The sequence below is a fragment of the Lemur catta genome, chromosome 2 (assembly GCF_020740605.2).
Source record: "Lemur catta isolate mLemCat1 chromosome 2, mLemCat1.pri, whole genome shotgun sequence".
Classification (NCBI taxonomy): Eukaryota; Metazoa; Chordata; class Mammalia; order Primates; family Lemuridae; genus Lemur; species Lemur catta.
The window spans coordinates 144697972-144713340 of record NC_059129.1 but is presented as its reverse complement, the minus strand read 5'-3'; the positions used below and the strand labels follow the sequence as shown (position 1 = coordinate 144713340).

At 53.8% G+C, this 15369-nt stretch overlaps 1 protein-coding gene across 1 annotated transcript in view; it reads left to right on the top strand.

The window, feature by feature from the left end:
• The first annotated feature begins 2717 nt into the window (after positions 1-2717).
• Positions 2718-15369, top strand: part of PDE10A (phosphodiesterase 10A) — a 229862-nt gene continuing 217210 nt past the window's right edge. Inside the window, exon 1 of the mRNA XM_045544715.1 lies at positions 2718-3600. Within this exon, the coding sequence (XP_045400671.1) occupies positions 2718-3600 (883 nt within the window). The remainder of the gene's footprint in view (positions 3601-15369) is intronic.

Here is a 15369-nt window from a genome sequence, read left to right as displayed (position 1 = left end):
ATGTAACTATATTGAAAACTTTGTGGGAACTCTCAGAATGCAGTGCTCATTCAATTATGGGCTGGTGTGTTTATTCACAAAAGGTTTGGAGTAACGAATGTTTAGTGACACAGCCTTCTCCCTTTTCTGATGTATCACTAGAGAAACTCAAAGGGAAGGAAAAGAATCGGCAAGAAACACATTCTACAGGTGTGGCAACACCTGAACACAGGGTGAGTGACAAAGCCTTTATGTCTCTGTGTTTGTAATTTAAATCTTTAACAAAGCAAGATTTCACAAAGAAAGGAAAAGTGACTGAATGCCTATTAGACTTATGTTAACAAATGTGGACATTAGGATTAAGAAGGGAGAACACTATCAAGATTTAATCACTAATCAGTAAACACCTCCTCGAGTTGTTCCTTTTCCACCGTCATGCTTTGTGATTTTTTAATTTGTCCAGGAAATGTGTCCCTTACAGCAAACAATTGGAGAAAAGAAAGACGAAAAGTAGAAAAAAGATTAATATTGAGAAAGGGTTAATAAAAATTCTAGAGCTTGCGTCCTGATTTAACAGCCAGAACAAATATTTAATGTTTTTCACCCCGCCCTCCGCGCCGGCAAGGTGACTTACAGTAAAGTTACTTTCCTGTAACTGAAAAATCGCTTTAATGACTCCAAAAACTCAACTAATGAAAACTTAAAGGACAAGGAGAAACATTTTGTGTGTAAAGGAATGAACAATAAACACTTTGAGGAGAAACTCGTCTTCTCTAAATATGTGGGCAGCTCCCCAAGACCCTTCCTGCCGGGTCCAGTCCGCCCCTGGCGCAAACTCCGGACTCCCAGCAGAGAAACACGTGTCGGATCCGCGACCGGAGAAGCTCAAGCCCAGAGGCTGCGGACGGAGAGCGCAGCATTGCTCCATGGTTCTAGTTCTTTCTTTGCCGAAAAATTGCAAAAACAAAGGAAGCCTGCCTAAGGTAAGGGTCACCGAATCATTTTGTTGTTCCGCGAATTTAGGGATTCGGACCTAGTGAGTGCCAGGCTGGAGCTCCTTACACGCGGTACCCAGCGTCAGTCTGGGAATCCCGAAGACGCCAGTGGGCTGCCTTGGGGGAGGGGAGCTGCACCAGGTCCCTGGCGTCCCACCTGCTCAGTGAGGTGCAAATACAAATATGACCTTTTCCACTGTGGGAGATTTGGATGGGAGTCGGGAAAAGCATTGCCTAGTGAAGAATCTGGAGCACGCTTCAAAATAAAAACATGTGAAACTGGATAGAAAGAACAAAACTTGGAGAGAAAGAAATGGCCCCGGGGCCAGCGCAAGTCGGGAGCCCGGGACCCTGTGTCAGTCAGCCTAGCTGCTCCACCGCAGGGCACGCCTCGCGCTTGGGTGATCGCCTTGCCCTTCATGAAAGCTGAGCTTTGGCGCGTGTGCTCCACTCCAGGAAAGGTGACCTAGTCCAGGGAGTCTGGACAGCCCGTCCCACCGTGGAGCAGCAGTGCCACCGCCCCCTACTTAGACCTGGCGCTCCGTGGTAGCCCCGCGGTGCTGTGCCCGCCAGAACGCGGACACCTGCGCATCTGCGCGCTCTAGCGCTCCGACTTCCCCAAACTTCTGTGGGCTCCTTGTTCTGAGCGCCCGTTGGGCGGCACATTTCCCTTCAGTAGCAATTCTCTGGATTCATGGCTGCAGGATTCGGGGAGGGAGGTTCCAAGAAAGCCTCAGATGACAAGGCGAACTCAAAGTTTTGGGACGATGATCTCAGAGTTTTTCTTATTTGAGCCATAGTTTGCTCTTTCCATTCTCTAACCCTACCGGGGTAAAGTGGGGCTCGTGCACACACAGAGTTCGTTTTAAAGTGAGTCTTGGAAAGGGAGCCCTGGGGATGAACGGTCTTTCAAACCTTAGTTTATTGGAAACATTGTGCTTTGATTTAAACTCCAACCAAACCTCCGATTGCGAGCTATCCCCCTGGGAACTCTGCGCACAGCTCGGTTGGAGCTGCTGGCCCGCCACCAGGAGGATTCCCTGGCTGGGGCAACAGGCAGGCCAACGTGGCTGGCCCAACAGTACACAGCTGGAGCAGCTGGACTTGGGGTTTGGAATCAAGGACATTGGACCCAGATGTGACAACGCCCAGCAGAGACGCAGCAGTTCCCCTGCCCGCTGGCCCGGCCTGGGGTGCACACCGTGCGCAGGGGCCGCTGGGGTGCGGGAGCCCCGCGTGGTTGGGGCCGAGTAAAACGGGGCGCGCTACGTGGGCGCGGGCGGCGGCTGCGTGGGGAGCGCCCGCTCCGCCAGTGGGCGTCTTCTACCGCCGCCGCCACCGCCGCCTCCGCGGGCAGCGGCATTGCGGCGCTTTTCTCCGCTGCTTTCGAGCAGTCGCCGAGGCTCAGCCACCGGAGCGCGCACAAACCACGCCACGCCTGCAGGCAGTGTCTCCGCAGCCCCTCGCCCCTGCCCTGGAGGACGCCGATTGTGCGCGCCAGCCAGTAGCCAGGCGCCGTCGCAGGGGACTCGCCCCGGGCCCAGGGTCCTCCCGCACCCAAAGCGAAGCATGATGTGAAGATTGGACCCGGAGGACACAGAAGGCAGGAGGGGAGGATCAGACAGACGCTAGGACGGACCGGCCGGGGAAGGCAGGTCCTGCGGGGGCGGAGCCCACCGAGTCCTGCCCGCCGCGCCCCTCCTGCCAGCGGCCTGCCCCCACCGCGGCCGGAGGAGGACGGCCATGGCCAGCCCCGAGGAGCCTCTCGCTCCCCGCCCCCAGGCTCCCTTGCCAGCGGCTGGGGACGAGCGGGGCTCCGGCCTCGGCAAACTCCGCCCGGATCCCCTGCGCAGCGCGGCCGGCGGGGGGAGCGCGGCGGGCCCGGGCCCGGCCCCCGAGTGGCCTGGCTGCGGCCGGGCCGAGCGCGCCGCGCCCCCGCGCCCGCCCCCCTCCTTCGCAGGCCGCGCCACCCCCGCTGGGGGCCCCGGCGCCCTCTCTGCGCGCGGCGGCGGCTGCGGCTGGGTCGCGGCCCGCGCTCCCTTCGCGCTCGCCTTCTCCTCCCCTGTCCCCTCCTCCTCTCCATCTTCCTTTTACTTCTGGCCGCCGCCCCCCCCACCCCCTCCCGCTTCTCTCCCCTCCTCATCTGCCTTCCACCTCCCTGTGCGTCTCCCAGGAAGGGAGGGCGCGGCGGCGGCGGCCGCTGGAGGAGGCGGCGGCGATGCTGGCGGCGGAGGAGGACAAGAGGCAGCTCCCTTGAGCGCTCCCCCCAGCAGTAGTCACAGAAGCGGTGGTGGCAGCGGCGGCGGGCGGCGGCGGCTCTTCCTCTCGCTCGCGCTCCAGGGCTTGCTGCTCCCGGCCCGCGCCGGGCCCCGGCCGCCGCCGCCGCCGCCCCGGCTGCCCCTCGGCCCGGCCGCCCGCCGCGCGGGTTCCCCCGGCTTCCCGGGCGCCGGCGGGGGCTGCCCCGGCCCCGGCCCCGGCGGCGGCGGGTCAACTCCGCGGCGCCCCCAAGGCGCCGGCTTCGCACTCGCGGCCGCGTCCCCGCTGCTCTTCGGCTCCGACATGGAAGATGGACCTTCTAATAATGCGAGCTGCTTCCGAAGGCTGACCGAGTGTTTCCTGAGCCCCAGTAAGTGGCCTGGCTCCACGTTCCCCGGCGGGTGGGGGGCTCTCGCCAGCGGGGGACGGGTGAGGGGCTTGGGCCGGGTGTGGGAGGGGAGCTACTGAGGTAGGCGACGGGCAGGATGCGGTCCCCCGGGCGTTTAGCTGCTCCGAAGGCGCAGGAAGCTGGAGGCACCTGAATGGAGCTCGGGAGCGTTTGTCAGCGCAGGGACACCGGGGTTTCCCAGGCTGGGCGTGCGCGCGGGGGAAGGGTGACCCGGCAGGGCGGCGGGAGCTGGGCGTTTAGAACAAGACCTGCCGCCTGCCTCCGGTCCCCTGGCGCTGTTTCTGACCACATTTGTCCGGAAGCTGTTTATACTCTTAACTTTGTGACCACTTGCGCCAGGTCCTTCTTTCTTGAGCCTGTGACTACTTGGCTGGAGTCAACGGGCTTCCTTCCACTTGGGGGTCCCGCCCACTGGGGTCCCTGAGGCTGAGGCGACTGCAGGCCAGGCCCTGGGAACCCCGCGCTTCCAACTGTGAAGGCACAGCCCTTCTCCCGGGCCCAGTGTCGGCGCCCCGGCCCCTCCCTCTCCCCCACTCCCCGCACTGGCCGTTTTCCAGCCCGTGGACTAGCCAGTATGGAAACGGGTACACCTCCTCAAAGAGGTCTCTCCCCCCACCCAGAGTCCACTTAATGTAGATCTTGGGGGTTAGCTGGCGTTGGGGGTGGGAAAGAAAGGGGAAGGACAATGGGGCGGCAGGGTGGAAGAGAAAGGTGCCGCTGGTTTCGACCCGCGGGATGCGCCCTGGGACCAACTGTGGCGTGGCCTCTCCGCCTCGCCACCCGCGGGCGCGGGGCAGAGAGCGCTCTGGGGCAGAGGTGGCAGAAGGCGTGTCACGGCGGAGGGGGACAAGACTGAGCAGAAAAGTCAAGGCAGAGGTTCGCTAGGAGGAAGGAGCAGGCGGGAGATGTGGAGGAAAGAGGAGGCGCCCGGTGAGCAGAGGAGGGGGTTGCCGCTGTCGTGGATGGAGGAAGACGAGGGTGAGGATGGGAAGACCGGGCGAGGGGCGGGCGAGGCGGGGTCGGTGGGAGCTACTCCTGCCCTAGCAGGTCGCGCCCATGGGGCAACGGATGACTCGGGCGCCACCCGGGCCGGGATCAGCTTCCCGAGGCCCAGAGCGCGCCTCCGAAGCCACCGTTCGCCGCGTGCGCACCGAGCCTTTGTCTGCTCCTCGCTCGGGAACCGCGTTTCCGCGGCGCCTTCTCTGGGCAGCCTCTCTTCTAGGATTGCTGTTTCGGTTTCCCGCCCGCTCTCAGCTGCCGCTCACTCCCCGGCCCTGGCTGACCCGCGTCTCCGGCCACTTGGGGTCGCGCCCCTCTTCCCGGCCGGAGCTCGTCTGTGTTCACCGCCCGCCCAGGAATCTTTGGGGTGTAGCCCCCGGGCGTGTGAGCGTGTCCCGCGCCGGGCCCAGCTGTCCCCAGCGATCCCGCCTCCCAGGCGCGGGCCAGTCCGCGGCGGCCGCGTGGCCAGCGGCCTCTCACACACCCGCGCGCGGGCTCCGGCCGCCGGCGATGAGTCTCTGCTCGTTCTTGTACTTGATTGGCCGGCCGGGCGTGGGCCCTGTGCTCCCAGCTGACCCCTCTGTCCTGTCCCCCACCCCCATCTGTCGTTGTGGTGGAAAAGGGATATGCGGATGGGTGTGTGTGGTGAGAGCGTGAGCTCGCCTGCTGTCCTGAGATGTGGTCAGCGGAGGCATTTTGACTTACTGAAATGGACCCCCGTTGGCCATGAATTGAAGGTGATGCAGAGAGTGCAGGGCCCCACCACCAGCTCTCTTGGGGTGTTGGGGTCAGCCTGCAGCCCTGCAGTCCCTAGGACTGGGATTCCTTTGGGTCCCCTTCTTGGCGCACTTGTGAATTCCTTCATTAAAAAATAAACATCTACTTTTCTCATTTGGCGGTGGGGGGTAAAGGCTGCTGTACCTTGCAATGACAAACTGTTTTGGGGGAGAAGTGGATGCTACAGAGCCATAGGTGTGTAGGCATATGGAAGGAACACATTTTCCTGAAATGATGAGGTTTCTGTTTGTGTGCTGCTGTAACTGCTATTTGTTTGTTGAGGGTCGTGATGGACATTGTGGAATAGGATAGAAATGTGCAGCTCTGGGTGGATGGTTAAGTTGTCCCCTGGGATCCCTAGCGTGCTTTCCCTCTAGAATGACAGAGTACCTGGAGGAGAGGAAGAGGGTCATTAGAAGGGATCCACTCCGCAGAAAGTTCCACCCGGACGCTGAAGCACCAGGGAAACCAGACTAGCCGTGCTAAGCTCAAGGAGTGTCCCCCGGCCCTGTCCTCCCACCCGGGTCCTGAGAAGTAGCTTTGGGCTTGGATAGGAGCCAGAGGCTACAGCGGTCTTATTTGGGACATTACTAAGGTAGCAAGGTCTAAGATACTTTTAAATGAAATCTATTATTAGACACACCTCACTCAAGAGTGAGAAGAGGATAGATTGATTGTTAAAGGAGAGTAACTGATTTCTGCTCTGACACTCCTGTCTCCCCTTTTTGGGTCTTTGTTTCTGTCTGGTGCTTCAGGACAAGGCATGTTGGTTTGAATTGCTAAAGTACCTGAAACGCGGCAGATTTTCATGATATTTGTCATTAAAAATTAGCTTTTTTGAAAAAGAATTTCTGGGTTCTATAAAATATAAAATCGCCCAAACATGTTCAAATATGTCCAATTGTTGAGTGTTTATTCCTTTTTCTATCTTTCTGTTTGATCTCTTGGTCTGACAAGCAAGGTGTCATGTAAAGGCTGCTGTGTCCAGCTATTGTTTGTACAAGTGCATGTTTTATTAATGTTTTTGTTATCATCAGAAGCAAATCCTGTGTTGAGGGTGTAATATCTCTGCCCCATTCCCATCATTTTAGCTCTGCATTTTGGATGTTCGCACTGACTGGCTGGTTCACTCAGTCGTGCACTGAAGAACTTGTTAAGGCAACTGCCAGGATCCAGGCCCTGCCCTGGCCAGGCCCCAGGGACAGAGCCGGGAGAAGCCACAGAGCCCGTGCGGGAGGACTGTTCCAACCAGTGGGAGAGAAGGAACCCCCCAAGAGGCGGGTTCCACGTGAATGCCAGTACTACACATGGTCAGTGGTCACCATGCCTGATGCCCCCACTCTGTCCTTATCAGGCCATATTCCTGACTTCACCTCGTTCCCGGACATCTGCCTTTAATTGCGGACCTCTGGACTCTTCCTCCAGCACCCAGCTTCAAACTTCACTGTGAGGAAAGCTGCTGATTGGGATAGAAAAAAGTCCTGCAGGTGGAAAGCCCAAATGGTCCTGGAGAATTTAGTGGCGCTTACTTTGCAGTGTGGGTGTGTGTGTACAACAGAGAGGCCAGTCTGAGTGCAGTGGGCCTTCCAGAGCAATGCCAAGGCTGTCTGCCACCTGTTGTCATGCGGCGGCGGAGGGTTAGTGGTCGGAAGCTGCTGAGGCACACCTGTGGGAGGAAGGCCTTCCGAGGCTGAGCTGAGGATGCTTAAGGACAGTCAAAGCCACAGTTACCACCAAACCTCTCTCTATAATGTTTCTGTTTCACTAGTTAGCTACTCTGAATGGCACAAAGAGCTGTAGATAAGGAAAATACTGCTTGGTCAAGGACACAGAGAAAGGGAGGAACATTAGGTGGGAAATATTTGCGAATGCCTATGACAAATACCTTCAGACTACAATTTATCGTATATTGCTCAAATATTCAAGACAGAAAACGTATGTCTCCAGGAATTGTGGACTTTAAATAGCCACTCTTACTCTGTTTCTTGAGACATAAGATACTGTGTGGCCAACACTTGAGCAAACTGAGATAAATGTGATCCCTTTTAAGAGTAAGTGCATTTAACACATACAAGCTACTGTAGACTCTGCATTTAACTTATCTTCATGGACTCCGTGAGGCTGGGTTTGCAGAGGAATGCAACACTAAGAACACAGCAATAGAAACGGGTCTAAATCAGTGGACAGCCAACTAACAGATCATTGTTGAGTGCCTACTCAGTCAGCTGCCTGGGGGAGATGCAAATAATGATAACAGTTCCCGCAAAGGACCTGAGATATGGCTATGGATACCTGCAAGGATAACCAGCAAAGCCAGGCTGTGACTTCTTCCTGCAGGGCCAAGGTGTGAGCATCCAGTCCTCAGTCCTCCACAAAGGGGTGACCTAGTTTTTGTCTGGGTAATCAGACAGGGTTTATGTCCATAGGACAAAGCTATTTAAACTGGGTGGGATTATTTAGATTATAAATCTGTAATTTCACAAAATTCCACTTTTAATTTCCAAAAGCCTGAATGAACAAAGATAATCCCAAAATGTCAAGTGAGAAGCAGTAGAAACATTAGAAGATATGATGCCTTCTGCTATCTCCATCTGACACATGAGCCTTAGATAAGTTTTGCACATAAAACCTTTTCTACCCCATTAGGAAAAAAATGCAGTGCAATAGATAGTCCAGCAAATACTGGGATTTTGTTTACTGTGGAGCAGGTTAAACATGGCGTGGTAAACATTTTACCAACTAATACATTGTTAATTTCTGTTTGTTTAAAAACAGCTGATGTAGTCTGAAGAGAAGAAATAATTTTCATGTAAAAGGAATATTTTCCCTTAAAAGGAAAACTCTTAGTTGTAATTCAAAACATTTTAATTTCCTTTTAAAATGTAAATCAGGCTCCTGCAGCTGATCTTTTCTCTAAGTCTGTCTGAAGGAAAACTCCCAACCACAGAAGGAAGAGCTCATACTCTAGCAGAGAAAACAGAAGGTACCTAACACTCCAACTTCATTAGTAGCACCTATCACTTTAAACTGTCTTGCTCGCTTGTTGGCTTACCTGTTTATTGCCTGTCTTTCCTCTTTAGGAGGCAAACTCCTAAGAGCCTGAGGCAGAGGCTTGTGTTTTTTGGTTATTTCCCTGAGACTGTAGCAGAGGCTGACGTGCCTATGGAAGGTCCTCAAATACTTGTGTTGGTAATTCAAAGATGAAAACAAAACAAAAAGTCTAAACAGAAGAAACCATGGTGCCTGTCTTCAAGGGACTTAGACATTGATGAGCATACATTGGAAGCTTACTTTCCATTAGCCTCTGTTGTAGGACCCAGGATTCAAAGGTACATGAGACAAAATCAGTTCTCTCAAGAAACACACAGTTAACAGGAGAGAAAGATGAGTTCACAAACATGTTCACCCGCAGAGGTGCTGCAGGGTGCTCTGGAGAGGATGAGAACCAGATGCCCCCTGACTGGAAGGTCCTGAACAGGTTTCAGAGGAGTGGGGAGGTGATGCCTTAGTCTTGCTGGTGGCCTTGAGGAGGCTTGCAGGGCTAGGGAAGGTACCTGAGGCTGCAGGTTGGAAAATGGCCTGGGGCAGGGGGAAGAGAGGGGAGGGGAGGAAGGGTATTAAGAGTTTTTGGCTAAGGATATTTTATAGTTAACCCTCAGAAAACTTGAACAACAAATGGGTATGGAGGGAAGATAGGAAGAACATCTTTGGTGGATTCTGTGTGAAGGGAGGCAGAGAGCTGGTCTCTGTGACAGAGTCATCAGCAGGTGACAAGAGGTGGGAGCCAGAACCCAGCCCAGGACTACGTGTGTGAAACCATGAAACACCAGGCGAGATAGAAGCAGCAGGCAGCGGGTAACGGTAATGCAACTGGGCGACTGATTGGACCAGGTAGAAGGCATTTGAGTTGTCCGTGTCTGGATTCCAAAGTGGCTGGATGTGGGTTGGGGGTGCGGTGGGGTAGTTCCATGTCAAGAGAAAGAAATATCAGAATGGGAAGTGTCAGAACTGAATACCTGCTTTGTGTCAAACAACCCTCTTGGTAGTAGGGAGCTCTGCTTGTAATGTGCCTGCACTCTAGTGGGGTAGACAATGACCACCCAGGCAGGCAAACAGGAAATATCCGAAGAGCTGTGCAGTGAATTAAAACAGGGTTGACTGTGTGGCTCCTTTCATTTGGTCTGTGCATGTCTGTCTGGGTAGGGGCAGGAGAACTGGACTCCGGGTGGCTTGGGGTGGCCAGCCGTGCAGGCTGCAGGAGAAGAGGGCGCGGGCAGAGGAGGCTGGAAGGCCAGCAAGTGAAGGCTGTCCTGTGGGAGCCCAGGGCCCGCCCGGCAGGGCATGTCCTGAAGTGTGAAGGCAAATGGGCCGGATTAGGGTTTTGTAAGGGGGAAAATTGCATTTCACTCCACACGAAAGGGAAGCTTTTGGAAGACTTTGAGGAGGTGCTGATACATGATTTGTGATCTCAGAAGCTCATTCCGGCAGCAGTTTGGTGAATGAGTGTAGGGGCTGTTGTGGAACCAGGGGGCTCCTGTAGTAGTCTGGACAAGAAATGATGGTGCCCTAGATTGGGGTGCCGGTGAGTGAACTGAAATGCAGTGGGTGGTTCAAGAGGTGTTTGGAGGCTGCGTGTGTATGACTTGCAGGTGGAGGGGTGCGTGAGCAAAGGGGGAGCAGAATCAGGAATCCCTGCCTGGGGTTCGGCTGGAACGGTCGGGCAAGTTGTGGTGCTGTTTCCTGGGGTGGAATTCCCTTTGGCACCATTAAGCCTGAGCTGCCTACTGCACAGCTTAGTGGAGATGCCAGGAAGGAAGGTGGATAAACAGAGTCTGGGAACCAGAGGACTGATGGTGACTGGAGAGGGAAGACTGCGACCGCGGCATCTGAAATCCTGGCTTGGATGCCCCCCAGGGGGAGTGTGTGGATGCTCCGTGTGAAGTGTGGAGGCTTCCAGGGAAGCAGTTCAAAGTGGTTACTGAACACTTGCTTGGTGCAGCCCAGGTGCTCAGCTCACTTACTTGCATTTGATGAATGAAAGGATCCCCCACCCCGGAATTCTGTGGATGAACTAGATTAGAAATAGGATTTCTGACTCTGCAGCACCACAGTTCTGAGTGGAAACCGGGAATGAGTAGTGGGACGAGACGAAGGCAGAAGAAATGATAGGAGAAGAAAGAAGAGCCATGCAACACCCTGGAAAGGAGTGACCCGGCAAGAGGAGGTGAGATGGAACAGGACGCACCACGGAGCTCAGAAGAGGGGCCTCAGGATGGACGTGGCCAGGAGCCCCCAGGAACAAGTAAGTCCCAGCAGCCAGGGTGCCGCAGAGATTTGGAGCTGTGTGACCGCCCGGTGTCGGCGGGTGAGGAGTCCAGGGCAGAAGAGTATACACAGGGTGTCTTAGTCTGCAGTGAGGGACAGGTGAGGGAGTCCCAGGCTGGTGGCAGGTGAACGCTGGCTTTTTCTGAAAAGGATTGAAGGATTGACTCAAGAATTTTGATTTGCTGAAGAAAGGGATTTTGAAGAATTAGGAAAAAGGGTGGAAACAAGCCTTAAAGAAGATAGGTGAGTAGAAAGCAGTGGACATGAGGAGGCTTTGGACACCAGGAGGAAGCCTGAGCAAGCCGGTGGCAGGTGCTGACGTGTTATGGTGGACGGGGAAGGAACGTGCAGTGTCCCCAGTCCCTGTCTCTCCACCTCCCCTGCTGGAGGCACTGTGGCCAGCTGAGAGTGAGCGGGGAGGAGACAAGGATGTAGGTGTGGGCAGCTGGCCAGGGCAGGAGAGGAGCAGGGAAGGGGGTGGGGAACTAGGTGGGTGATGGCTGATGGGTGCGACTGGGCACTTTTCAGAAGGGAAGATAGACCCTTTTCGAAGGGAAGCAGTAGTTGTGGGAGACCGAGCCACTGCTGGTGTGCAGTGTGGGCTGGATCAGGAGCTGGCACACATGCATACTCTCTGCATTTAAAAAATACTCCAAACCAAAAAGTGTGCACGTGTCTAAGCTCTGAAACATACTGTTGATGAAACCAGCAGGATGGAATTGGAGTGGTGTATGGAGGGAGGACGAGCATGTGGCGCTGAATGAGGGAAAGATTCCAGAGAGAAGAGAGGACCTGGCAGAGGCGCCAGGAGCAGCCAGCGTGCCGGAAGCACTAGGGGATGATTTGAGGCTGGTGGGGGCTTCATGCAGAAGACAAGCGGGAGATCAAGCGGGCGCGGCAGATCAGGGCTTCCTCGGTAAGGGGTGGGGAGGCGCCATGGAGCGCAGAGTCGCTAGACAATGTGACCTGCAAACACCGAGTGTCTGTTGTGTACCAGTCCAGTCCCTGTCTTAGTCCTTGGCAGTATACATGTCACGACAGACCTGTTCCCTGCTTTCAAGGAGCTGCTGTCTGATGAGGGATCAGGACCAGGTCAAAGAGGAGCATGTAGGTGGGCACGCAGGTGGGCAGGCACGTGGGTGGGCTGGGACGTGGGTGGGCAGGCATGTGGGTGGGCAGGCCCGTGGGTGGGCAGGCACACAGGTGAGGAGGCACGTGGGTGGGCAGGCACGCAGGTGGGCAGGCACATGGGTGGGCAGGCACACAGGTGAGCAGGCACGTGGGTGGGCAGGCACACAGGTGAGCAGGCACGTGGGTGGGCAGGCACACGGGTGGGCAGGCACGTGGGTGGGCAGGCACACGGGTGAGCAGGCACGTGAGTGGGCAGGCACGCGGGTGGGCAGGCACGCGGGTGGGCAGGCACGTGGGTGGGCAGGCACGTGGGTGAGCAGGCATGTGGGTGGGCAGGCACACAGGTGGGCAGGCACACGGGTGAGGAGGCACGCGGGTGGGCAGGCACGCGGGTGGGCAGGCACACGGGTGAGGAGGCACGCGGGTGGGCAGGCACGCGGGTGGGCAGGCACACGGGTGAGGAGGCACGCGGGTGGGCAGGCACACAGGTGAGGAGGCACACAGGTGGGCAGGCACGCGGGTGGGCAGGCACACAGGTGGGCAGGCATGCTTGTGTGTTCTACACCCTCAGGATGTAATCTGAGCTCCTGGTGCTCCTGTGGGGTTCCCTGCACTGTGACTCTTGCCCCGCACCCCTTTCCTGCCTTTCTACCCTGTCTCTTGCCACCTCTATGCTGTGGTTTAGGCAACAGACTGTTGGTAGCTGGTGACCTTCCGCATTGGGTCACAATATCTTCTCGGACCTGAGTCTTTCCTTTCGGTGGCCGGCTGCCACGCCCCGCAGTCCCTTCTCCCCAGGCTTCACGGTGGCCGTGGTGCTCTCACCTGTGCTTCCCTAGGGCCTGGTGCCCAGGACTGTCCGCTTCTGTGCTTGTCGCCCCTTAGCCTGGGCACTCCGTGAGGAGGGAAGCATGTTTTATTCCTCTTCTTAACCTCAGTGCCTGGCCCATTGCCAAGTACAATAAATCCAATGAATGACTAGGTAAGTGGAGGTGTTAAAGTGGGAGAATATGGTTGAAATGTCCCTTTACAAATATTAATTTTCCTTAAAGGAAATAAATAATGAAATAAATAATGTGGTTGTAAAATCTGCTGGCATAACTTGAAACTTTACTCGATTCATTATTATTTTTTTTCATGTCATTCGAATATGCGATGTGTCCTGGATGACAAGGGCTTCCCGAGCTGCTGTGAACACAGGTGTTCACGTGCCTGAGCTGCTGCGCCCAGGGTCAGCAGGGAGCAGCCACCAGAGTGGCCGGGAAGGAGGCTGGTCAGTGTTGAGAGCGATCCGGAGGCTTCAGCCTCGTTTCCTGAGGCAGTGATAGAAAGCTTTGTGCTTTGGCGAGAATAGCAAAGAGAAAGTGTTGCTTAGAAAGGGCTGAAACAATGCCACCTGTTTGGATAGGGTAAATTATATAAAAAGTATGAGCATATCTGGACTTTTGTAAAGTCGGCGAGCACTGTGTAAGAAGCAGTTCTGCGTGAAGAGCAGATGGCTGTGCTGGGAGAGGAAAGACCAGCAGGTGACTGCGGAGTTGCAGGCCGGGGCGGGGTGGAGGTTGGTGCAGAACGAGGAGAAAGAGCCGCATGAGTATGTGCACTTCAAGTTGTTCTCATCTGTATGTGGTGTGATTTTATGTAGTTTTAGCAGCTTTCGACATAAACATCTAAAATGCTAGCCAGCAGGGCGTGATTACTGTGGCTTCCAGGATTTAGTGATTGCATCTGTTGCTCTCGGGTTACGTACGTTTTCAAATTGTCTTTTTGTCCCAGGACCAGAAGTTTACTTTTAAAAACATGGTTGGCTAGTCGGTCTTCATTGTGCCTTTTTAGGAGTCTGTCTTTTGTTTCTCATGATTTAAATATATCATCTAATTCTTATGAGCAGATCAAAGACCTACTTACAAAACCTTAGGAATTAAATCAACGTGGTACTGACACATGGACAGGCAGACAAATCAATGCACATGGGAGAAGCCAAGATAGACTACTGAATACATGATTTGGAGACAACTAGGTAGTCATCTAGAAAAAAATAAAATTAGATCATTCCTTACATTGTATCTCCAGGATAAATTTCAAATGGATCACACATTGAAATATAAAAAAAGAAAATCATAAAAAGAAAAAAATAAGGAAATCCCTTTTTAGCCTTAGAGTGGGGAGAACCTTTGAATGTGACTCAAAATCCAGAAGAAAAGGAAAGATTGATAACTTAACCTACATTAAAACAACAAACAAAACACAAACAACTTTTTTTGGCTCCAAATGCCACCAGCCAGGTCTCAGCGAATGCCTGCAGAGCCCCTGAGCAGCAACTGGCCCTCCCGTCCACCGTCCACCGTGTCTCTGCTTCCCGCAGTGTGTGTGAAGAAGCTCCAGCACCCCAGACTGCTCGTAGTCCTTGCACTTCCACCCCAGGAAAAAACACTTACAGCTCATCTCTTAGCACGGGGCTAACCCTCTTCATATATAAAGTGCCCTTAGAAATGATTTAGAAAAAGAACAACCACCCAATAAAAAAAAATAGTCCAAGGAAATGAACAGAAAGTTCCTAGCAAAAAGGAAGTAAATGGCCTTTTAAAAACATGAAAAGATGCTCAACTTCTTTCATGATAAGATAAATGCAATTGAAGATAACACTGAGGTACCATTTTCACCTGTCAGATTTGCAAACATTAATAAACTTCGTGGCCAGGTGTGGTGGCTCATGCCTGTATTCCTAGCACTCTGTGAGTCAAGATCTGTGACCTCAACATCACTTGAGGTCAGGAGTTTAAGACCAGCCTGAGCAAGAGTGAGACCTTGTCTCCACTAAAAATAGAAAAAATTAGCCAGGTGTGATGGCATGTGCCTATAGTCTCAGCTACTGGGGAGACTGAGGCAGTAGGATTGCTTGAGCCCAGGAGTTCGGGGTTGCTGTGAGCTAGGCTGATGCCACAGCACTCTAGCCCGGGTGACAGAGCGAGACTCTGTCTCAAAATAAATAAATAAACAAACAAATAAATAAATGTCCTAACACACTATTGACAAATGTACGAGGAAGCAAGTACTTCCATACATTTCTGGGAGGAGAATCAATTGGTCCAACTCTCGAAGAGGGCAATTTGGCAGTATCGATCAATATTTAGAATACATGTACTCATTGAACCAGTAATTCAACTCCTGGGAATTTATTCAGATATACTCACACATAGGCAAAATGACTTAACAGGGTATTAATATAGCGCAGTATTGTTTGAAATAGAACATTGGAAATCACCTAAAGGTCTGTTGCCAGGGGCCTGGGTAAGTAACGTTGCGGCAGTTAAAACTAATGTCCTAAAGATCTTCCGGACACGCTGTCACGTGGAAAAAGCAAGGTGTAGAACAACACACACTCACACACCCACACATTCACGCACATTTTTGCGTTAGAAAGGACAATAAAAGCATATACTTGTATTTGTTTGTAATTACGCAAAGAAACTGGGAAGAAACACAAGAAACCCTTAA